The sequence below is a fragment of the Hydractinia symbiolongicarpus genome, chromosome 8, assembly GCF_029227915.1.
Source record: "Hydractinia symbiolongicarpus strain clone_291-10 chromosome 8, HSymV2.1, whole genome shotgun sequence".
In the NCBI taxonomy this organism is placed as follows: Eukaryota; Metazoa; Cnidaria; class Hydrozoa; order Anthoathecata; family Hydractiniidae; genus Hydractinia; species Hydractinia symbiolongicarpus.
Window position 1 is genome coordinate 19,022,527 of NC_079882.1, and position 24,113 is coordinate 19,046,639.

Genomic DNA, 24,113 nt, shown 5'->3' on the forward strand with positions numbered 1-24,113 from the left:
AACAGACACAGCAGATGACGAATGTGTGATATTATTTACGTCACTCTACACAAATGTTCCCACAAAGAACAATTAAACATTAAATACCATATCAAGAACGATGTTCATTTGAAAAACATTTCTGTACCGGATTTCCTGCGTTTGGTTGAACTTGTATTGGTATCCATTTAAAAACAAATTTTACATTTGAACAGACGGAGGTGCCATAGGAGGTTCTGCATCGTTAGTAGGTGTTGAAATATACATCCCATCCCATCTAGAGCTCTTCCACGAACCTGTCAACCGCCTCTCCCGACAAATCAAATTTATTGTCAAACTTTAACGAGATTACTTTCCTTATTACGTTGGTCAAACACAAGAATCGTACAATTTCAGTTTAACACTAACATCAACTACGAATCTAGACATCAAAAATCTTGCAAAGAAAGTGTCGTTACCGCAATATAGAATCTACCTATCCTTTTTTTTCAATAAAACAAAAAGTTCGCATGGAACAAAAATATAAATAAAGACATAAGCTAAAGACATAAGCTGTTCAATTCTGTAGAGTAAACATGCCAATTAAGTTACCAAGAAAAGTCAGTGATTAAAACAAGAGATTGCAAATAAAGCCACACCTTTTCCTGACTATTTGCTGATCATTACGGATTTTGCAAATATTCACAAAAAATTTTAATAAACAGATGTTTAAGAACGCATCAACCTTTAATTACAATTAGCTCTCACTTTATTCTATATTATAAAACCTGGAGCTTTCTTTCGCTGTACTTGCTCGGAATTCTAACCATTTTATGGCTTTTCGGCTTTCACATTTATAATCGACATCAGTAAGGTTGCGAAACGGCGAAACGATTTTATGGGTTGCTAAAAAGTTTTTGGGTGCGACTTCGTGAAATCGTAGTTTCGGTATATACAAGACTGTCGCCCCGTGGCTAATAATTAAAGATCGCACATTTTGTTGGGCACGCCCTTTCTCTAATAAGCTAATTAAGTTACATGTATCCGGCGCGTAAATGCGGTTACCTCCCAAAATACCGACATTACGTTTTAATTTCTTGCTGTGCAACCACCGTCGTTCGTCATCTCTATGACAATAAAACACATCAATCTCTCCGTCCATAACAAAATAAATGTATTTCGAGTTCATAATATCAACGTCTATAATTTTGCCTGACCGGTAAAATCTGGTTTTGACGTCGTTCGCTATCCGTAGCAAGCGTCGTTTGGACCACGTTGCGAAAACATCGTGTGTTTCTAGAAAGTTCTTCACATTTTCGTTTTGTAAGGATAACTGTTGAGCGCAGTATTTTGAAAACGTTTCTGAATCAATTAACAGTACCTCTACAAATGTTTCACTCACGACGGAGGCTGTTCGTCTTGTGTTGTGTAAAAGAGCGGTCGCGCCGAAAGTTTCATGTTCTTTCAGTTCGTCCACCGTTTCCGTTATTTCGATTCCCGTATTTCGATCTATACTGGATATATTTATGTATACCTTCCCAGATATAAGTATGTAATAGTATTCCGCATAATCTCCCTAAAGTTAAAAGAGGCAATAATGTTTCTTACGTTGTGTTACATTCGCCTAAAATATCTCCATTATATTTGATGTTATGTAACAAACAACACCAAAATAGTTACAACTTGTTTTCATTATTAATGGTTGGTGGTAAAGACGACACTACCCTAAAACTCAAAATATGCCCTAGTAAAATCCTTAAGTCCACTCGAATAAACACCCTTATTGAATTTCTTTCACTTTACACTTTTATAGAGATATCGTAAAGGAGAAGTGAAATGCATTTAGCTCCCTAAAATTCGATATCAAGACTTTGTTAAAAAAAAGTTACCTGATTTAAAATTATTCTCATCTTATCATATCGATTATATGTTGCGTGACGACATATTTCAGTTTGTGTTGCAGAGCTAAATCGAGAAAAGGTGCAGATTCCCCTCAGATACTTGCACAACTTTTCGATCTGTGCTTCTTTTCGTTCCTCACATGGCTGCGAACATATCTGTCTAGCCCAAAGTGGAAATGCATGATTGCTCTCCACACTGTAAAGAGCTTTATTAAAATACACCGATTTATTGTCATCCGGCAAGTCAGGCATGTTGTCGTTGGATGAAGACTTTACAAAGTGTTGAATGTCTAAAATAACACGGCTGTCGGTTTTACTGACGGCGTAACGTCGAATTGCAATGCAAACCCGACACAATATACGAACTAAATTAATTATGCGGTGAAAATCAACTATGTTTCGCTCTTGGTTTATAGAAACTTTTTCATCATTCGATGACGATTGCCATGCGTCTTTCTTACCATGACATAAATGATGTGCTAATGCCACTACTGGTTGTCGACGGCTTTTTTCCACTAAAGTTTGATTACTTTCATTTAGTGTGGAGACTTCGTGGATTACATTAAATCTCGATGAAGTTATTTCTTCGTTTCCATTTTGCGAGATCTGCGTTTGAAGACAACTGGCAGACATCTTTTTTATTGAAAAAAATTTCAAGTTTATGTATTGAAGTATTGAATAAGCACTACCGTTAAGTTTTGTGCAAATACCGCTTTGTCACGGCATACAAGCAATATTTTATGTAAACAAAAAAAATGCACGAAACGCTTGAGAATTTATTTTAATTAAAATATTAACTTTCTAAGAATAATTTCTTTCAATTTCAACTCTCATGCCAAAGGTTTGTTGACGCTTATTTTTGTTGCTATGACAACCACGAGGATGATAAACTTTGTTGATCAATATGTTTAAAAAAAACTTTTCCAACTTTTTTGAAATAAATACATGACGGATTTTTTGGAAGCATCATGAGGTGCAAATCCTTTAAAACTTGAAGCAACTTGTTAGTAATAACCAGCCTGAAGTAAGTAAATAACGAAAAAGCACAAAGAACGGAGATTATAAAAAAGCACTACTTTCATTTGATGACGAGCGTGAAGTTTGATTTCCATCTGCACAACAGCCTGACTTGAGGCAAACGTGTTGATTTGATACTTCTGAGTAGACAGTCAGCCAACAACACAGAAGTTACGGTTGAACTGTAAAATACAGAAAAATAAGCGACATTAAACCTCAGACAATTTTTTGTGTTAAAAAAGAGCAAACATGACGTGAAAGAAACCTTAACAAACGTGAAGAAACCTTACAAAAGATGAAATAATTCGGGTTTTTTTGATAATTTCTATGGTAAAATATGATATAAAAATCCCTTGGAGGTTAAACAAAACGTCTGTTATATCGAAAGTTCCTTGTAGAAAATTTAAAACGAAAAAAATTTACGAGAGGGACCTTTACGAAGGAGAAAACAGGACAGAAATGCTAATAATTTATTGTTAGGTTTAGTCACAGCTATGATTTGACCAAGGAATGTGGAACATTAGAAGATCGTGAAGATCAGATTATTTACAATCTGTAATCTTATTAGTTGAAAACGAAACGAAGCTTTCCTATTGGCTTTTCAGGTAATAACAAAAGAAATAATAATAGAAAATAATAACAATAATAAGTGTGCGCGCAAATGTTTTAGCCTAAATATCTCAACTCTCGCCCCCAGAGCTCTTTTAGAGTAAAACCTCGAGTTTATCTCAAAGAGCTCTGGGGTCGAGAATGGTCATTTTTGGTTTAAATGACGTCAATATATTGTTTTCCTTACTTGAAACATTTTTAAATGCAATATTCTGCATATTCACCAAGTTTGATATAAGCGTCAATATTTCTGGAAAAACGCATCTACATATCTGATATGAATTCATTTTTACAAGCTCGTGAGCTTGTACCCAAATGTGTCCTACGAGAATGGAAATTTTTGCCTCTCTGAGCACCGACACGGGAGTAGTCATGTCTTCGAATCTCATCTTGGTAACTACTTTCACTTTCTTTTTGTTTTATTTTTAAAAAGATAAGTGTTCAAAAGCGTTATTTAACTAACTTGTAAATTTAAGGTGTTTCCACTAAAGTTTTAAAAAGTGAATGTAGGCAGAATTAAGGTCTCCTCAAATGTCTGGAAAGTAGTCTGCGAAAAATAAAATTTCCACAACAATACCTTAGAGGAAAAGAAAGACGCTCCACCATATATAAGTAATAACAAGAACGGAATTCTTTTCGCTACGCTAATGACACGCCAACGTAGAGAAATGTGGTTTCGGAAACGCTCCGAAAGAACGTAAATTTTCCGATTCCGTTTGTTGTTAATTTTCTCCGCGCCAAAAGTGCACAGGATTCTTTTTATCGAAGTTTGCCGTTTGTGACAATTCTGGTAGTAATTTTGTTTTTTAACTGCAGCTATTTCTTTTTTCGAAAAATTAAGATTTACTCATACATTATTTTTTTGTTTTTATTTTGCTTTTTCTAACTGAGTGACTTTCTTATCCCCCGTTTTTTTTGTTTGTTTTGTTTGTTTGTTTGTTTCTTTCTTTTTTTTTTGTTTTTTTTTTCTTTGGGGGGGAGGAGGGGGGTACTGAATTACAGAATTTCGCAAATTTTAGGTGGGGCTTGTGGTTTTTCTTCTTTCTGTCAGTCAGTTTACCCCAGACAGACCCATCGAAAATTGACTTTTCGAGGAATTTTCCGTTCAAAAGGATCTCACAAATCAATTTTAAAAAACAACTGCGTAGTGCGTAACAAATATTATTGCCTATCTGAATAGCAAAATGTCGTGTCTAACTTCGTAACAAAAATCACAATTTAATAGACAGCTTCTTGTAAACTTTATTCGCGAGGTTGTTTACGTATATCATACGTCTTGTTGATCCTAATGACGAAATTAAAATCCTTTTTTTTTTATTAATTATTTTTTGGCACCAAGTATTAAAGTTTTAACATGCGAGTAACACGCGAGTAACACGCGAGTAACACGCGAGAAATTAAAGTGTATTTGAAAATGGAGAATATGACCTATGTTAGGTAAATATAACGTCATTTCCGTTCCTCGTTACGTCATCAAAATAATTTTTTACCTGGGCTAAGTTTGTATTAAGACATTTGTACCTTATTTTATCACTTAAGCGTAAGTAGTTTCGAATTTATGACCGTCAGGGTTCCACGAGCTAAAAAAACTCCAGGTTTAATAGGGTAAAGCATGAAATATGAGATGCTTACAAGTCTAGAATTATAATACGAAAGTAAAATCTAATCTACAGGATTTTTAACGACACTGTAAAAATTAAATATCGATTGGGTGTCGAGATATAACATGAAATACCAAGTGGCGAATTTATTGATTTATCTTATAGAATTTGTACAGGTGCTTCGTTTCGGTAAAATCATTCTGTCCTTTCTATATGTATAATCGTAGTGTTGTGACCCTGGCAATATCCGTATAATAATAATACGTATAAATTCTTAAAAATCTTATTTGGTCAGGTGTTCAAGCTCAGAAGCAAAACAGAGAAGTAAGATTTGTCGTCTGTGTAAACAATTTGAAACAACTGTTCTATCTTTACATCATTTATTTCTATCTTTTAACGATCCACTCAAGGTGAGGTCAAAAGTGGAGAATCGGTTATGTATAAACTGAAAGTTTTGTTGGTGATTTTCTCTTTTTGCGTTGTGCTTAGAAGAACTTTGTCAGATAATTGTAAATATGGACGTAAGAAGTTCTTCATACTGCTTTGTGTGTGTGAAATGTAGCATTTATGCTTGCTTTAAAACAGTAGATTTTATAAAGTTTCAGCTTTATGTAGAGTAGACGATATAGCTAACTCGCTCCATCTTCCTAGGTTCACCTAAAAAGAACTTAGTTTGCACTTTAAGAAAGATTTTTGCATATACACTTGCAAATGATATATCATTATGATTACGCAGTGTGTTATGTGGACACCAAATCTACATTCGTTAAAAAATCTGACGTCTTTGATGGCGATATTTTTTACAACCTAAAAAAAAGATAGGTGTGGTAGAGGACAGTGTTTCCCAAAAACAAGAACTTTTTCAATTACAATATACTAGAGATACACGCTTCTTAATAAGCTACACCTTATAAACAAAACGAGGTTTAAATTCTTCTGAAAAACAAAGCAAATTGTAGGCAACAGCCAACCTCAGATAATTAATAATAGATGGAATGGATTGCAAAAGAAATCTAAGTTTCAAAGACTTTCCTTATCATGGAAATCATTAAGTTGACATGCCAATCTAACATAGTCAACAACCAACAACAAAAGCAACAGCTCTGTAAAATACAGAACCTTAAGCAACATCGAGCCTCAGCCAAAATTTGTGTTGCTTATAACAAAAAGCGTGTATATATCTTCCTCGGGCATTACTTGCTATTGCCTTGCTCTAGGAAATGATAACTCTAAAAGGTATCATAAAGTAAACCCGGGTCGATTCCCCTGAATTTCTGTGTAATTACGGGTCATTGCAAAACATTTGATACTCTTCAATCGTCGGAGTATCGAAACATCCCTGACTGTAAAATATGACTGATATGGTCGGGGATAACAGTTGAACATAATCGATCAATGTGCAGATTTTTTGTTAACGTCTGAAAACAGTTAATAAAAATTGTAAAAAAGGTCGCTAAAATTACAATTTTTTTGAAATATCTGATTTGTATGTTGGTTTTGTTTTCGGGGCAAGATTAAAAGAAGATATTTGGACATTTAATTTACATGAATATTGGTTAACTTATCCATTTCCAGAAAGAACTCGCAGTTTGCCGCCAGGAGGAATAAAAACTAAATTGGGCAAGAAAGGGTGCTTAAAAAACTATCGTTATTATTTCATTTAGCATACCGTACCTAAATTCATGAGTCACAAACTCGCCTAAAGCATTAGAATCTATTTCACTGGTATTCTCAAAAAAATAATTTACATTTGACGTTACAATAGCTGACAGTGTTCATCCTTTTTTCTACCAACCAAGCATTCCGTTAAACAAAATATTTTTTGCTTGGTTCATCTGTGTTTTATACAATTTTTTTCTCTTTATCTTAGATTGGTCGCGATGGAGCAAATGTAACAATTGTGCAGTAGGACAGATACACCGTACGAAAAGAGCTTTGCAGGAGAACTGCTATAGCAAAGATGATCGTCGCACGTGTGGCAAACCGAACGGAGGCTGCTATGGAGCTTGTGATCTTCTTACTGGAAAATGTGGCTGTTCTGCTGCATCAGAAGAAAAGGGTGAGCCTTTGGTTATCTTGTCCTCATTCCTTTGTTGCTTTTTGATATGTAGGTAGCAAGAGAAATGCCCTGATATCGAAATTGTTTGTTAGTAACTTCTAATCCACCGATGAATTCCCAACTTTTTCTCCAGTGATAGTTGTTATCTAACAGGCTTTGGCGATTCTAAATTCTCGAAAACAAAAATTGGTCATATAAATTGAATGCCGTTTGAAAATCTTGAAAAACAAATTCTCCTACCTATTTCTATCTTACAGCAAATGCTTTTGTGTTAACGATACTTAAAATACAACGCTTGAGATAAATTTCTCCTTTCAGTGTAACCTCCCACCTAGACCGTTTTTTGTCTTCTTTCCTGATATTTGCTTTTCGTGGTGCTACATCATATGTCCTTTTAAACAAAATTCTTTTTTATCGGCGTTAGTTATGTTTAATTTTGATAACATGTAAATGCGCTTACATTGTTCTTTTTTTGATGACAGTCCCGCTCACAAAAATTGATTTCAATTCTCATGATATATTTAAATGCCAATACTTTTGATAACCTAAAACTGTAGGGGGGGGGGACATTAAATTTCGGAAGATTTTACCACTTTCAATGTATTGTAAAATCCACCTTCCCCTTTTTATTAAAACATTTCCTAATTATTCTGATTGAATAAGTTTTCAGCACATTAGGAAACTAAAAAAAATGAAACGTGCACTCTTTAATAAAAGTCTTCAAGAACGAATCATGTGTCCCCCCTGTTTTAGACATCTGAATGAAACTCCGCCTATCTAAATTAATTGACAGCCTATCGATTTTTAAAAAATTATTACCCTCCCTTCAACACACCCCTAACAATTAGGTTATCAAGAGTATTATAGTCCGTCCCTTGTTAATAATTCTCTGCTATTACATCTTGGAGCAAATCAGATATTTTTAAGACATTGGGAAAATACTTTCTGTGACGATATTGCAAATCTTTTTGCGGTGGAAATCGAAATAATTTTTATGTTATTGACTAACTCCATCCTTTAATAAAAAACGCACGCCACTATATGCACGTGCACGCGCATCTGAACCTCGTCCTATGAGTTTTTTCTTTCTCTGCCAATCCCGGGTGGTAAAGAGAAAAAACAGCCCTGGGGAATTATTTTTGCCAGCAATCACAGAAAGATTTAGCGATTTCTATCAAATCTGCTTTGTTGTTAATCAGACATTACTTCATGTATTTTCTTCATTATAGCTGTCGCAGCATGGCCCGGTGATTACAAATTCACCAGTAGAAAGTCATCACAATATAATTGTGTTCAAGTTGCAACTACTCGCTTTTATAGAAAGTATTATTTTTGTGTGAAGAAAGGTGTTCCCGATCCAGGTATTTACCAAAATTGTTGTGTTCAATGAACTCCTGAAAAGGTGTGGCTTCAATATTATTAGATTTGTGGTTTAGTTCACAGCACAGGCATGTTTAACAAGCAAAGGTCTTTATGGGATAGGCAATAGCGATGTATACTGCACAATGAGAGCATGACATCCTTTTTGATGAAGGTGCTTCACTGAACTTGTGAATAACAATTATAATAATAATAATAATAATACGCAGCGATACGGCTAACAGGAACCTACAAAAATTTTGCATGTTATTTAGGATTAAAGTTTTCCACTAATGGACCAATCAAAAACATGGAATGTTTACATATTCGAGAACCAGATGATTCTGCTTGGGGTGAAAATCAATACCTTTGTTGGTCTAAAAATCTACCTGACCCTGGATATCGCTTTCAGTGGTCTTATTCATCCTTTCGTAATTTTATGGACTATGTTTACGCGAAAGTACATTGCATTAAATGGGATATTGGATCTTATAAGCCCTGGTCTTCATGGAAAGATAATTATTTATGTCAACCCTATGTAAATTATGGAAAAGGTATCGCTGTTATTCACTTGTGTGGTTTTTACATTATAAACAAAAAACATGAACTGGCAATGGGTCTCACATAAAGCCATTCCAAATTTCTTTTTTTTCGTCATTTTGAGTTTCTACACATCGTAAGCAGTTGATGATTTAATATTTTTCTCTAATTATTCAGTGTGCACGATAAAAGATCTTTGCAAGAACACTCCATGCAAGAACGGTGGACAGTGTGAAGGTTTTGTTGGAAAGTACACATGTAAATGCGGAAAGGGATTCACGGGAAAAAATTGTGAAACGAATATCGATGACTGTAAGAACAACCCGTGCATAAACAATGCGAAATGCATTGACAATGTTAATGGATACACCTGTAAGTGTGCTGCAGGGTTTAAAGGTCGTCGCTGCGAAACAAACATCGATGAATGTGTCGGAAAAACATGTAAAAACGGTGGAACTTGCGTGGATAAAATCAACAATTACGTCTGCAAATGTAAGAATGGGTATGCAGGAAAACATTGTCAAATAAATATCGGTTAGTACAAAAAAATTATGAATTACTCAAGTGTAGTAAATTTTTTAATATGTTGTTTTCTTTAAAGAGTTAACAATAATACATTTCTGAAAGGAAGAACAACAACATTGTTTTAGATGAATGCGCTGGTAATCCATGCAACAATGGTGGCAGTTGTACAGATAAAGTAGGTGGCTATATATGTACTTGCAAAGCAGGGTACACTGGCAAAAGCTGCCAAGTGAATATCAATGAATGCGCAAGTAACCCTTGCTTGAATGGTGCAACATGTGTGGATGGCGTCAATGACTATTCATGCAGATGTGTAATGGGCTACAATGGCAAAAACTGTCAAACCAATATAGGTACAAACCTCATTATATATTAAATTCTTGACTGCAAAAAGTTACTTACAAATTTACCTACTCAATATTTAGATGATTGCAAAATTAATCCTTGTATGAATGGAGGATCATGTATAGATGGAGTAAATAGTCATGTATGTACTTGCAAAGCAGGTTTTACTGGGAAAAACTGTCAAGTCAATATCAATGAATGTGGTAGCAGTCCCTGCTTAAATGGTGCAACATGTGTGGATGAATTTAACAATTACTCTTGTGTTTGTGTCAAAGGATTTGAGGGGAAAGATTGCCAAGTTGACAGAGGTAGTATATATTTTAATACCAAAAAACTTTCACGTTACATCCCATTATGAAAAAAAGATATATATGTGATGCTTTGCTAAGCTCCCCAATTCTCACCACCATTACAAACAATGTTCCATTTTCTTCTTTGTTGAAGCTACTTAAACGTTTGAATTGGATATAAACTAAAATAAAGAAAGTTTATCTCAAAATTTACATTTAATTTGAATTAACAAAATAAAACATTTTCTTTTCATTTGCTGCAGACGAATGCAAAAACAAGCCTTGCCTAAATGGTGGAACATGCACCGATGGTATCAACAGTTTTACTTGTGACTGTGCAGCAGGCTATACCGGTAACACGTGTGATGTTGATATAGATGAATGCGCAGGTAATCTATGTAAAAATGGTGGAACATGCACCGACGGTATCAACAGTTTTACTTGTGATTGTGCAGCAGGTTACACTGGTAACACATGCGAAGTTGATATAAACGAATGTGCAAGTAATCCATGTAAAAATGGTGGAACATGCACTGATGGTATCAACAGTTTTACTTGTGATTGTGCAGCAGGTTATACCGGTAACACGTGTGATGTTGATATAGACGAATGCGCAGGTAATCCATGTAAAAATGGTGGAACATGCACCGACGGTATCAACAGTTTTACTTGTGATTGTGCAGCAGGTTACACTGGTAACACATGCGAAGTTGATATAAACGAATGTGCAAGTAATCCATGTAAAAATGGTGGAACATGCACTGATGGTATCAACAGTTTTACTTGTGATTGTGCAGCAGGTTATACCGGTAACACGTGTGATGTTGATATAGACGAATGCGCAGGTAATCCATGTAAAAATGGTGGAACATGCACCGACGGTATCAACAGTTTTACTTGTGATTGTGCAGCAGGTTACACTGGTAACACCTGCGAAGTTGATATAAACGAATGTGCAAGTAATCCATGTAAAAATGGTGGAACATGCACCGATGGTATCAACAGTTTTACTTGTCATTGTGCAGCAGGTTACACTGGTAACACCTGCGAAGTTGATATAAACGAATGTGCAAGTAATCCATGTAAAAATGGCGGAACATGCACTGATGGTATCAACAGTTTTACTTGTCATTGTGCAGCAGGTTACACTGGTAACACCTGCGAATTTGATATCAACGAATGTGCAAGTAATCCATGTAAAAATCGTGGAACATGCACCGACGGTATCAACAGTTTTACTTGTGATTGTGCAGCAGGTTACACTGGTAACACCTGCGAAGTTGATATAAACGAATGTGCAAGTAATCCATGTAAAAATGGTGGAACATGCACCGATGGTATCAACAGTTTTACTTGTCATTGTGCAGCAGGTTACACTGGTAACACCTGCGAAGTTGATATAAACGAATGTGCAAGTAATCCATGTAAAAATGGCGGAACATGCACTGATGGTATCAACAGTTTTACTTGTGATTGTGGAGCAGGTTATACCGGTAACACGTGTGATGTTGATATAGACGAATGCGCAGGTAATCCATGTAAAAATGGTGGAACATGCACCGACGGTATCAACAGTTTTACTTGTGATTGTGCAGCAGGTTACACTGGTAACACCTGCGAAGTTGATATAAACGAATGTGCAAGTAATCCATGTAAAAATGGTGGAACATGCACCGATGGTATCAACAGTTTTACTTGTCATTGTGCAGCAGGTTACACTGGTAACACCTGCGAATTTGATATCAACGAATGTGCAAGTAATCCATGTAAAAATCGTGGAACATGCACCGATGGTATCAACAGTTTTACTTGTGAATGTGCAGCAGGTTACACTGGTATTACATGCGAAGTTGATATCAACGAATGTGCAAGTAATCCATGTAAAAATGGTGGAACATGCACTGATGGTATCAACAGTTTTACTTGTGAATGTGCAGCAGGTTACACTGGTATTACATGCGAAGTTAATGTAGACGAATGCGCAGGTAATCCATGTAAAAATGGTGGAACATGCACCGATGGAATAGACGAGCATTCCTGCACATGCGTAAAAGGTTACAATGGAAAGAATTGTGAACATAACATAGGTATGTTTTCAAGATTGTTTCCTTGTAGAGATGTTATTATATTGTGAAGATACTTGGACTCATAACTATGGTATGCATGTTTCATAACTGGTACTATTGATTGGTTTGGTGTTGATGAGATGTCACATCTCAAAGAGTTAAATCATTTCAACTAATGTTTTGACTTTAGCAGAGATGTAAAAAAAAAGAAGCAAATGAATCAAGATTAAGAACCTATATGCGGCGACACTATTTTATTTAAAACTTCTTATATTTACTAATAGTCCTTACAAACTTGAAACACCTTTTTATCGTATCATAACTTGGATTTCTTAGGAGAGTAGTGAATCCTAACATATATCGATATCCCGCGACGTTTTGAATTGATGTGCCAGCATATTTGGCATCACATATACTGACTATCAATGCCTATTGATACTGATTAATTTTCTTGAAGTTGTTTACGCATAAATTTACCTTATCCAGCGTAAATCATAACACAATATGGCAAAAAGTTATTATTTCTTATCATTTCTCAAAATTAAATTTCAACTATTTCTTTTAGACGATTGTCCTCAATTAAATCCTTGCAGTGGTAACGGAAAATGTATTGATGGATTGAACGCCTACCAATGCGTTTGTGATGGTGGGTATGAAGGAAAGAACTGTCAGAACGAAATCAATGAATGCGTTCCTAATCCTTGTCTAAACAATGGAGTTTGTTTTGATTTCATCAATAACTTTCAATGTGTTTGTCCACCTGGTTATCATGGCTCAACGTGTCAGCATAGTAAGTCTGTGTAAAGAATCTTTGATTTTTTTTTTGGATTCATTGAATTTAACCGAACTTTTTCGTAATTAAATTCAACCAATATTTTTATTAATGATCATTGTTTTTTTAGAATGCAAACCAGGCTGGTTTGGATTAAACTGTGAAAAGAAATGCAGCTGTCTGCATGGAGAAGATTGTGATTTTGTATCAGGAAGATGTCTTGACTGTAAATCTGGCTGGATAGGAAATAATTGTGAAAAAAGTAAGGATAAACTTCCTTGTGAAGATTCTTATTAATGCATTAATAATCTAGGGTTTAAATGGTGAAAAATATATGGCGGTTGAAAACATGTTTTGTGATATGACATTCTGGTCTTCAAAATACCGGATCGCCAGTTAGCCTAAAAACATTATAAACATTATTTACCTTTGAAGGTGACCAAATAAAGATGTTTGGATGGCCTGAAAAGCCATTTATGAGGCAAGGAGCTTGTTGATTATAAAACGACTGAAGGGAAAAAACACGAAGGGAAAATAGAATTAACTCAGAGAAAACTAGCTATGTTTTTATTATGTTAAAAAAGGATTTTTCCGAAAATGCTCAAATATTGACGAGAGAACTCTCTGTAATGGTTTTTATTTAAGAATAATTTTCTTCTTTTGATGGTTTCCCTGAAAGTTTACCTAGAGATCTACAACGGTACAACCAACAGAAGATTAATAAAAATTCTCCTTGTCGTTTAGAATGTGACAAAGGTCGCTATGGCAAATGGTGCAAGTACACGTGTACATGCAATGATGGAGATTGTGATCACGTTACAGGATCATGTTTAACTTAAAGGAGATAACATATTAGCTGTATTATTGATAGAGTTTATTAAAATCGGCATAATATAAAGATTTTGTGTTGTTATTCTTTTGATAGTATATAGACTATCTAAAAATTGCTTTCATTATTAAACATCCTTGACTGCAGATAAAAATGTTTTTAAGAAAACATGTACATGAAAAAAAGTTCGTGCCTCGCATGCAAAAAGAGGATAGATTTTCTCTATAAACAAGTTTATTACGGTGGTTAATTTTCAATTTTTTTTTATTTTTTTTCTGATAATATTTCTATTCCTAGTGGAAATGTTAAGCCTTGAACTGTAAGTAGGCGAATTTTGATAAAGATCAAAATTAAAGAAACAAATTTTCAGTAAAAACAAAGTTTTGGTTGTATTCTATGCCCATCAACGCCCGATGAAATGAATTGAACATAATGGCGTTGATTAGAAAACCACTCAACGCCCGATTAAATGAATTCGACATGTTGGCGTTGATTAGAATACCACTTGCGCATGATCTTCAAATCAAACGAGTTGATTCAAATGGTAGGAAATATTTATCTAAAGGCCGGGCAAACGATTCCAACATTCCATCCAACACACATCCAACACCCATGTTGGATAAATGAATGAATCGTTTGAACGAAAGTAAAATTTATAAAAGAAGGAAAAATGATGTCAAAAGAAGAAAAAAATAGTTGGATGAAGTTGGATGAAAGTTTGTTCGCCATCAAACGTTTCATCCAACTTTTGCCTCCTTTTCTCGCTCGATTTTCCTGTTGGAATCGTTTGAACACTTTTTGTCCAACATTCGAATGATGATGACGTCAATCGAAAGAAAATCGAACGTTTTTATTCGAAAAGTTCTCAAGAAAATTGTGTATAAATAAAGATGGTGGAAAAGCTGTGTATATATGTGATCGTCAATGTGACTCAAAACAATCTCAAAATCTTCCACGCTCATTCTAAACATCTGCTTGACCGACATTCGATCCTCCACTATCAACTCCTTGACCAAAATCTAATATATTCCAAACTGGCCTCTCATTTTGGCCCACTCTCTTGTTTTACACCTTCGAGGCTTTTCGTCATCAGAATCAGAGAATTCTGATAAAATAATCGGGAGGAGCATGTCTTCTGTCGCCGCCATGTTTAGTTTGAAATGAATGAGTAGAGCATGTGATAATGAATGAATGATCGACATTGTTGGATAAAGCTAATGTTGGATGTTACGATTAAACGCTTTTAAGGGCATCCAACATTCATCCAACATTTGTCCAACAATTCATTTTTGATGTTGGATGGAATGTTGGAATCGTTTGCCCCGGGCTTAAATAAGAATCATTTCGCAATTGAAAGAACGAATTTAGGTCCTTCATTGATCACGGCTTTCGGCAGTCGTAATGTTGGACAACTAAATCTACACGTCATGTCCTGGGATCGAATTAGGAGATCTTGAAAAGAGCTTTTGATAAAACTCAAACTTGATATGTTTCCGACCTTGCAGGCTTGAAACACAGCCGTTCTTGAATGAACCTTATATACTGGTAGTAAAGTGACTTAAAATTCTTGCCAAAGAATACGTGTTATGCATTTCTACTTCTTGCGAAAGAAACTCAAGTTAAATGCAAAATATTTAGTACTTCCCAGTTATAAATGGTCACCTCTAAAAGCATGTTCTGTTTTTATTATAAATCTCAACTTTTTCCTCAGAAACGGAAAAGGTAAATTCGATTCATAAAAATTTCTGCTCGCGAAAATTCCCAGCATTAAAATTTAAAGTCTTTTATTGAAGGCATAAATGTCCTTGAAAAATAATAATGTTTGTACGTTCTGCTGAAAAATTCGGCCTTTCTGCATTAGAAGAATATTTCTGTCATGAGGGAAACCTGCAGTTAAAGTTGTTGCAATGAAATAACTTTTCGTACAAGTTGTTAACTTTGCTACCAATAGCAACACTGAAACCTAAAAGTCGGCATGCATGCCATCAAAACATGGTGAAATGAAAAGACGAAAATTATGATAAGCATCGTTTTTCATCAATATTATCTCATTTCTTTGTCCACACTGATTACACCTACATTAAAAACGAATTGATTTCATATGATAGAGCTTGTAGAACGTTGTCTAGAAATTATTATATTTTTTTAAGTTTAGGGCTCTTAACACCCACTTTTAAGATATCTTTCTTATACCTCACAAAACGACAACAATGTCAAGAGTTACTTGTACTGAGGATAAATTAAATAAAGCAGGAACCACCCTACACCCCAAAAAATCTTTGCCGATTATGGCATTAATTTATTATTATATAGGAGGGACGAGTCAATATATGGGATAAAAAATCTCGTGACGCCATTTCTATGACCATGCCTCATACAAAAGTAAATTACTATTTTGGCACCAAAATTTGGGTGCCAGCTACGTCAAAGTTTTACTTGCTGTGAAGTTTTACAAACATCACAAAATCTCTAGCTATCTTATACCTTCTTAACCTAAAAATCTCTACTAATTTTTATAGAAAAAAATCGATATATTTTCTACTGTTGTAGTAAACAGTTACTTCGTGCCATAAAGTCTCAAATCAAATTCTAGTATTTTTTAAAAAAAATAATATTGGATTTCTTACCAGGTCATAGTTTTTATTTTTTTATTGTTCTTAACAAATGACCGATTGTTTTTAACCTGAAATCCCAGCCTGATATTCTTATAAAATTCATATTCTTATAGGTGTACATTTTAACGCCCGTACTTTATCCATTTGTTACATATTTTTTGCATTATTGTCGTAAGATGTTGATTATGTGAGCGAGATATGTCTTATTTATTTTATCTTTCGCTGTATTTCGTACATCCTGATGTCCAAACACCATCCAGGCGTGCGACTTGTCTACACAAAAACGTGTTTGAATCCATTTTGCAAATATACTCCCACAAAAGAGAAATTCTAATCATTGATTTGTTATCAATGTTATCTTTTTTTGTCGATAATAAATTAATTTCAACAAATCTTCTAAATAAAATGAATATTGAAACGAAGCTTTTAACATTTTATTCGCATTTACGCAGAAGAAAAAAATTAAAACTTCAAGTTTTTGTCAAATCTATTTACATCCATTTTTAAGTCCAATATCGCTTCTCATTCTTCAGGAAAGAAATCGAGATTTGATCTACCGTTGTAACAATTACACCAAAGTAGTTATGTTGCTACTCACAAACTGTACATTACGTCACTTACCCGAGACGCAGTGGGTCTTTCAACCAATCAAAATATCACCATACAGTCACGTGTTCTTTTACACGAATCTGTTAAGCATGGCAACAAACAAAACGAGAAAGAATTAGAGGTAACCAATTTGCCATAAACAGACCCGCCATAATGGGCACAGCTAACTCTAGGTCGGGTAGCTTTGATTTTATTTGATTTGATGGATGAATTTCACTACCTGATAAGAAGCCCTTGTTTTTTCATCCCTTTACGTTCACAACATCCTTTCTTCACATACGATACTCTGAATTCTCAACTGCAGAGTGACAATGATGAGGGTATGTGAGATTGCGATTTGTAAGTAAAGTAAGGCGCCTGGGAGCGAGGTGAATATATTGCTGGAGGGAACTGCCAATAATTCTTTTTAAGAGGAACATTTTGTTAAATATAGAAACCTAAACCATAAATCAATCAATTTAATCACAGAAAGTTATTAACCTTTACCATCTCTCATTAAAGAGACAGGAACATTTTCTATGTTCACTAGCGTTTGAAGAATGGTTAAGATATGAATGTTTACGTTACCACTATTTGGTCAATATTTTTTAATTTTGTCTATAAACCCTATCCAGATTGAGAGCAGGCAAAGTCTGTAGTTCTTGTTTTTCTATAATTACATCATGTAGCTGATTTAAATTTGCAGCAACTGAGTTTTTTGACCATGTGGCGTTAACTAAAGATACTCTGCTAGATTAGGAAAACAAAAATAATTTTGTGCCGCATGCATGATGGTCAATGTCCTGGTTTTTTAGGCGACAAAAGTGCAAATGATACAGTTAACATTCGATATGTTAACATTACATTATTTTGCTCTTTTCTCGCTTCACTCACAGAAACAATATTACATCATGTCAGTGTAAGATACCGTCTTTTATATATTTCTACATAGCGTCGTCTAATCTTTCGCTTTTGTAATTTTTTTTAAGTAAGAGCATATATTTTAGAGGTAGGTATTGCAGAAAGCTGATTATTTTTTTATTATTTTTTAATGAACGTCATGCCCAATGAATTTGTAAACATGTGTTCATTTTGACGCCCTAAACCTGCAATCAAAGTACGAAGCCTAAAACCTGATTACACATTCTTAAGATGAAAGTACTTGGAGGCCTGTACTACTTCTTTATAAATACTTATATTCCAAAAATAAAGCTAGGTGACTAGGTCTCTTTAGCCTTTCAGAAGAGAGCTTTTTATCACGTCTCCAGTAATAATCGTATGATTTAAATTTTGGCAATTACAATAATAATTTTTTATGGCAATTTAAATGTTTGTAAAATAATAGTTGGGTCACATTAAAATATTGAATGAAAAGTAGCGTCTAAATGGAAACTTCTGGCCGATCATTTAGCAAGCCACAACTTGTAGCGTCACTTACGTATGTATGTTTCAAATTGGCTTAGCTTGCATGCGTAAAGAGGAAGAAAAAATATTATTGAAATATACTTGTTATGAAATAGACTGTCAAATTGTTGTCTTGTAGTAGATAGAAAAAACACAGATCAATTAAGTTAAAGTTACTTTCTTTGACGTGTGGAGCCATACATTCTTTGCATAAAGGCTCTTGAATTCCTCTAACGTTCCATTCTAGAGTAGCCTTTAGATGGACCCAAAATAAGATTTCAAACTGCAAAGAAATTTTGTTGTTTACATGAAGTTTCTCATATCGAGGTAGTGTGAACTGCACATGCGTAATGGCCTTGTAGCCGTGCGCGGTAACTTTTTAAAAAAAAAATGAAAGTTTAATTCGCCTTTAAAATGAAACTTCGTGTAAAGGTTGCTGAACGTTTTATGAACGCCTGTTTGCCTGACCAGATCAAGTATTAATAATTTCCCCTACCTTTTACTGCCTTTTCCCAACTGAATAGACGTCTTTGTACAATTCGAAATTAAGTTTTATAGTAGTAATATTAATAATAATAATAATAATAATAATAATAATAATAAATATTTAAAGTGGCTAGCCCAGAAAATCACAAAAACCTATAGTTAGTGGATTGTTTCCACTGGGGGCCGCTAGTAGTAATTTCCTTTCTGTCAATATAGGAATAACTAAGCTGTTAGGGGGCGATTGTAGAAACGTGAGGTCATTTTTTTAGTATAAAAAGCTCGAAATTGCAAAAAAAGAATTTATTTGTTTCATCAATGTACTTCATGCTCCATTCGTATCCTAATATGGACAAACCATCACAACATCGGCAATCTATGATCAGTAATTAAAAATTATGACTTGCAACGTCAATCTTCTCAAATGATACACCTCCTTCATATTTCCTGTCTAAACAAATACTTCTTTTCTTTCAGATCTGTTATATCAAATGTATATTTTACGGAACGGCGAGAAAGAAAGGAAGCATTTTTTAGCTGATTGGTCGAAAAGAAATTGACAATCACATAAAAAACGGACATCATATATAATGACGGTCACTCCTCAGCTAATTACATGTCGTCATCTGACTGCTTTTTAATTAACTTTTAACAACTGCTTGTAATTAAAAATTTTCCGCATCATGCACTTAGATTTTTTATAAAATCCAGAACATTTTTTCACAGGATTAATACCAATCACTTACATAGAGAAGGAGCAGAAACAAAAAAGAAACTTGTTTAGTTTTAAATAAAGAAAGTGTAATGGACAAGGTAGGCTCAATCTTACATTCAAAAATACTTCGGGCATCTAAACTAATCCATGCATTAACACCACTCCGGAATATGAGAGCGCTTTTTATTGAAGAGTATATGTTACGAAGACCTAAGTAGGTAAATTTTTCAACAAATATTTTTGTTAGACATTTTTATGGTTTTTTCAGAAAGAATTCTTGATCCTATCTATTTTGATTGTCGCGATATCTGCAGAATGGACAGACACAGTTGCTAAAGGCTTTTCCGAAGCTGACGATAAAATTACAAAGATAGCTAAATCAATAGGCGCTTTAGGCCGTCAAATAATGCTTCAAAAGTTTTACGCCGAACAAAGAACAAGAAGTGACGGCGACAGCGGCTTAAAAGTTGTACGTATAAGACGACAAGGAAATAAAAACTATCACTCAGAGTCACATAATGGCTTCTCCATAGCTTCCATCCATGACCACGCTAATAATATTCGCACGGTCGGTATGGGTGAGATTGAGGCAGTCTTAAACGGGGTACAATTCCGAACACGACACAACGATTACCGTTTGTTCATGCCCAGTCGTAATGAAACAACTTATCATAAAACAGAAGAGATCCCGTTTCCTGATGTACCGCCATCGGTTCAAAAGCAAGTCGACTTAAACGCAGCCACTGCAGAAATGAGAGAATATTTTCGAGCATGGAGAGATCAAAATACAACTCATCGAAATTATGAACCGTATTTTAAATCAGTTTTGTGTTATTTGGAAGGTATAAGCTTTTTTTAAATTTAGCATTTGTAAGCGGATAGATACAAAACAGAATCTCTACTTTTGTTTTGCCTATTATTGTCATGAAGAAAAGTAAATAAGCGTTTTATTTCAGGTGGATGGACACAGTCTTCTTCTGGTGGAAGTATTGACGAACCTTTCAAAAGTGATCGCCACTTTGTCGACGCTAAATCCTGGCAGGAGCTTCAACAGAAAAATATGTTTACAGATTACACTGGATCTAAAAGTCGATTGGAAAACCTGGCCCTGTTGCCGACCACCATTATGGGTTTCTACAACGATACCATACCAATATTCGCGCAGTTTAATTATCGTATTGCATGTCATCCAACAAAGAAACTGCTTCCCACAGACAGAATGAGACCTGTTGATGATTTAGCATCACGTTTTATGACCAACAGTAACGTTTGGAGATATGTTAACTCGCGCCAAGCGAGATTTCAAGTTAACATGGAAAATAGTAGTGTATTTAACGACCAAAGAACTTACAATACAAGAACTTTTTTAGATGAATTAATGGAAGAAATCCCTGGTAGGTGATTTCAAGTGATTTTTCTTATGCTTAGAATACTATTTCTGAGTTTTTTATACAGGATGGCCACTTTAGTGTTGAAAGAACTGTTAACAATGTGGATGCCCTCGTCGTGGACTGAACCACGGACCTCGTGATTGCGAGGCAATCCCCATAACCACTTGGCCATCTTGCTTTTTAGTTACAGCGACTCCTCTTTAATATAAATGTTAATGGAATTTTATAGAATTAAGAAATGAGCGATTTACAATTTTATTTTTTCTAGGAAAAGACAACTACGTGGGCAATTTAACTGACGAAGGTTTCGAAAGTGAAGTTCTCAATGTCGATGGGACGCGCAAAAATGCTGCATTTTATCACCGATGGTTCAGTGTGAAACAACGAGACGCAATGGGAGTGAGCACATTAAAGCGGGGATACTCCGACAACTTCATGTTTGCCGCCATGACGAGCAATAAAAAAGTGGCTCCAATGTCCATAACAAAATGTAAGAAACCGTGGGATAAACGAACATGTTATACTTTGACACAGAGATGGACTTACGCTATTCCATTGGAGATTATTTATCTCACGCCTTTGTCAAAGTGGAACCCATACAATTTCCAATACAGAGGTAAGGCCAATACTGTGGATGGAAAGAAGGTGAACATTAATGGTCGATACGGTGGGTGTGTCACTGGAAAGGAATACGATGGTGTTAACAGCAGGATCTATTACCTTACTCCTACCGAATTCTTCTCTGGACAGACCGTAGGTCAGGACACGGCTGATACTACGCGAAGGGGTGACGTATGTGTGTTAGATCGAAACGGACAACCGAAAAAGGTAAGAGCTTCTGGGACTCGTATCTTTCTTCCAGATATTAAAGATGTTGGAATTTTACGACAACGATACCCCATTATGCCTATTCATGGAGAAGGTTCGTCCGTTTGGAAGGAGTTTAGTGCCTTGCGAGATATTGTCATGGATCCTGCAAAATCGAATATGAAATGGACCTCGGTGAGTGAAGATTCAGGTGACATCACTCTAAGATTGAAATTTTCCGAAAAATCTGGTGTCACTCCGCATCGTCACGAAGTTCGCCTCAGTAAAAACGAAGTCATACAATTAAAAGGAGGGTTCGTTTTGGAACGAACGTCCAACACAAGAGAAAGTCATACACATACTTTGAAAATTCGATACAAAAACGCCAAGTATGAATATTATAATTGCGACGGAAAATACCGATGTTGGGATCTCCATCCCAGAACCCTTGAAGTCGTTGCCTAAAGGGATAAGAACACCTTTTTTTGTTCTTGAGAGTAATTTAGATTGTATTGTTTATCTTTACTTTTCAAAAGTTAAAGAGTGTTATTGAAACTTTCTGTTTTAGTTGTCTATCAGAATTTGAGCTAACTTTATCACTATTTTGCACCAACACCCAATTTGCACCAACACCCAGCTTCATTAAAGAAGCAAGCGTAGAGGAAAGTATATCTCTTTAAATTTTTGCGCGATTTGCATCATTGCGTTTGCATAAAAAGGGGAGAAAGTTATATTCAGTGCCAACACTTTCCATCCAACTGTACAAATATGGCTAGAACGCGGGCTAAAACGTTAATATTAAGTATGTATGTTGTAACTTAATTGTGATTTTGACCCAATAACGACATGAGGTCCCACTTAGGTTGACCGTGTGCGCTATCTACAAACAAAACATTTAGGATACACCAACACTTTTAAAAGAAAATGTAACAGACTAGATATTTCATATGTTATATGTGTAAAAAGGGGGCCCAGGAAGCGCATAATTAGTCACTAAGCCTCCTCGTTTGACGGGCACCATGTTTTTTAAAGAAAAACAAATTTGGTGTCCGTCTATAAAAAGTCTAGCTATATCTGATTGTAAGAACAAAACGTTTTATATGAAACAAGAAGCACTGAGGCTTCGTGAATGGTGAATGCGACGTAAACTGTTTGCAAAATAAAGGCAACATAATATACAGTCGAGAAAACTTTATATTACCGACTTTCACACATTGCAGTCTGGGCACGATTAAAAAGCTTGCAGTAGGGAGAATTTTTAGCCTGTTTTTTGTTCAGTTCAGTTTTTCAATCACCTACTTAAAAAGAGTTATCAGTGTCATATTGTGCTGTATGAAAGTCCGTAATTAAAAGATTTTTAAAGATTTTTCTTTTGCAGCATGAGACGTTTTTCGATGCGCAGTAAAGATCGTTAAGAGTTATATACTGGTGTTTTTTAAAATGAGATTTACCTAAAATTCCAAATCATTATACTTGGCTCGTTGGCACTGTGATAGCAGTAGTAGTAAGTCTTTATTTAACGTTGGAACAAAGTACAAAAGTTTATTTCACAAAACTAATTAAGTCCAACTAAAATATATAAAATATTATAATAAGCCGAGTAGCTAAAACAAAATTAAATTCAAATAAAAATACTATTGCCGACATATCTTACACCTACAATAAACGCCGTCTATATTGTTTATGCCAGACTTAAAAACCTCTAACGACGAAGCACTTTTTAGAGCCTGAGAAAGATTATTTCAGGCTAGACAGGCTCAGAATATTAAATCATTTAAACCGGTATTATTTCTTAATGGGTGAGATAAAAGATTACCAAAGCGAAGTGCATATAGAATCTTTTTATTTTTAAAATACTCCCTCATAAATTCTGGATTGAGCCTGGTTAAGGACTTAAATACTGCAGTCATAAGAAGGCAGAGGTTTTTCTGATGGATAGGCATCGCTTTACTAACAATAAGAAGATCCTCACAAGACGCTGAAAATTTCATGTAGAAAGCCCTCTGAGCTCTGCAATGAGTTGACGTGATAACACTAATAAGACATCTGCTACAAAACATCCAAATTAACGGGCAGTAGTTGAAGCATGAAACAATATACGAATTGTAAATCAATTCAGCGTTAGGTAAATCAAGATACCGTCGTATTCGTAAAAGCGCTTTAATCTTGTTATTTGCCCTCTTACAAATAAATCGGTGTCAGAGCTAGAAATAGAAAGATTATCTACAAATATATTTCT

General features: G+C 35.0%; 5 protein-coding genes across 6 annotated transcripts; 4 read left to right on the plus strand and 1 right to left on the minus strand.

Annotated features, from left to right (window-relative positions):
• Positions 1-15: 15 nt before the first annotated feature.
• On the minus strand, positions 16-3,153 carry LOC130654473 (uncharacterized). The gene is made up of 2 exons (XM_057457060.1): positions 1,848-3,153; positions 16-1,534 (listed from the first exon to the last, which is right to left on the minus strand). The coding sequence occupies exons 1-2, from the start codon at positions 2,490-2,492 to the stop codon at positions 728-730; spliced, it is 1,452 nt and encodes a 483-aa protein (XP_057313043.1). The 5' UTR covers positions 2,493-3,153; the 3' UTR covers positions 16-727.
• Positions 3,154-5,192: 2,039 nt separating this feature from the next.
• On the plus strand, positions 5,193-8,634 carry LOC130653815 (uncharacterized). Its single transcript, XM_057456322.1, has 4 exons — positions 5,193-5,607; positions 6,957-7,145; positions 8,375-8,506; positions 8,582-8,634. The coding sequence occupies exons 1-4, from the start codon at positions 5,523-5,525 to the stop codon at positions 8,632-8,634; spliced, it is 459 nt and encodes a 152-aa protein (XP_057312305.1). The 5' UTR covers positions 5,193-5,522.
• A 180-nt stretch (positions 8,635-8,814) lies between these two features.
• Positions 8,815-9,886, plus strand: LOC130653816 (fibropellin-3-like). Its single transcript, XM_057456323.1, has 4 exons — positions 8,815-9,058; positions 9,222-9,578; positions 9,695-9,820; positions 9,879-9,886. The coding sequence occupies exons 1-4, from the start codon at positions 8,815-8,817 to the stop codon at positions 9,884-9,886; spliced, it is 735 nt and encodes a 244-aa protein (XP_057312306.1).
• On the plus strand, positions 9,774-14,436 carry LOC130654468 (fibropellin-1-like). Of its 2 annotated transcripts, none has more exons than XM_057457055.1 (5): positions 9,774-9,922; positions 9,995-10,222; positions 10,468-12,291; positions 12,836-13,060; positions 13,173-13,540. In XM_057457055.1, exons 1-5 carry the CDS (start codon positions 9,886-9,888, stop codon positions 13,337-13,339), a joined length of 2,481 nt encoding a protein of 826 aa, XP_057313038.1. In that variant the 5' UTR covers positions 9,774-9,885; the 3' UTR covers positions 13,340-13,540. The 2 variants fall into 2 exon arrangements, with proteins under 2 accessions (XP_057313038.1, XP_057313039.1); XM_057457056.1 differs by adding an exon at positions 13,787-14,436 and having other exon boundaries at positions 9,810-10,222; positions 13,173-13,304.
• Positions 14,437-19,620: 5,184 nt separating this feature from the next.
• Positions 19,621-22,429, plus strand: LOC130654470 (uncharacterized). The gene is made up of 4 exons (XM_057457058.1): positions 19,621-19,774; positions 19,945-20,518; positions 20,633-21,070; positions 21,336-22,429. The coding sequence occupies exons 1-4, from the start codon at positions 19,766-19,768 to the stop codon at positions 22,337-22,339; spliced, it is 2,025 nt and encodes a 674-aa protein (XP_057313041.1). The 5' UTR covers positions 19,621-19,765; the 3' UTR covers positions 22,340-22,429.
• The last annotated feature ends 1,684 nt before the right edge of the window (positions 22,430-24,113 follow it).

Coding starts and splice junctions, on each gene's coding strand:
- LOC130654473 (XM_057457060.1), bottom strand. CDS start 2,492: ATGTCTGCCAGTTGTCTTCAAACGCAGATCTCGCAAAATGGAAACGAA. Junction 1,535..1,847: donor TGAGAATAATTTTAAATCAG/GTAACTTTTTTT, acceptor TTTTAACTTTAG/GGAGATTATGCGGAATACTA.
- LOC130654470 (XM_057457058.1), top strand. Junction 20,519..20,632: donor AGTTTTGTGTTATTTGGAAG/GTATAAGCTTTT, acceptor GTTTTATTTCAG/GTGGATGGACACAGTCTTCT. Junction 21,071..21,335: donor ATTAATGGAAGAAATCCCTG/GTAGGTGATTTC, acceptor TATTTTTTCTAG/GAAAAGACAACTACGTGGGC.
- LOC130654468 (XM_057457055.1), top strand. CDS start 9,886: ATGGGCTACAATGGCAAAAACTGTCAAACCAATATAG. Junction 9,923..9,994: donor AAACTGTCAAACCAATATAG/GTACAAACCTCA, acceptor CTCAATATTTAG/ATGATTGCAAAATTAATCCT. Junction 13,061..13,172: donor TGGCTCAACGTGTCAGCATA/GTAAGTCTGTGT, acceptor TTGTTTTTTTAG/AATGCAAACCAGGCTGGTTT.
- LOC130653815 (XM_057456322.1), top strand. CDS start 5,523: ATGTATAAACTGAAAGTTTTGTTGGTGATTTTCTCTTTTTGCGTTGTG. Junction 5,608..6,956: donor AGATAATTGTAAATATGGAC/GTAAGAAGTTCT, acceptor TCTTTATCTTAG/ATTGGTCGCGATGGAGCAAA. Junction 8,507..8,581: donor GAAAGGTGTTCCCGATCCAG/GTATTTACCAAA, acceptor TTTGTGGTTTAG/TTCACAGCACAGGCATGTTT.
- LOC130653816 (XM_057456323.1), top strand. CDS start 8,815: ATGGAATGTTTACATATTCGAGAACCAGATGATTCTGCTTGGGGTGAA. Junction 9,059..9,221: donor CTATGTAAATTATGGAAAAG/GTATCGCTGTTA, acceptor CTAATTATTCAG/TGTGCACGATAAAAGATCTT. Junction 9,579..9,694: donor ACATTGTCAAATAAATATCG/GTTAGTACAAAA, acceptor ACATTGTTTTAG/ATGAATGCGCTGGTAATCCA.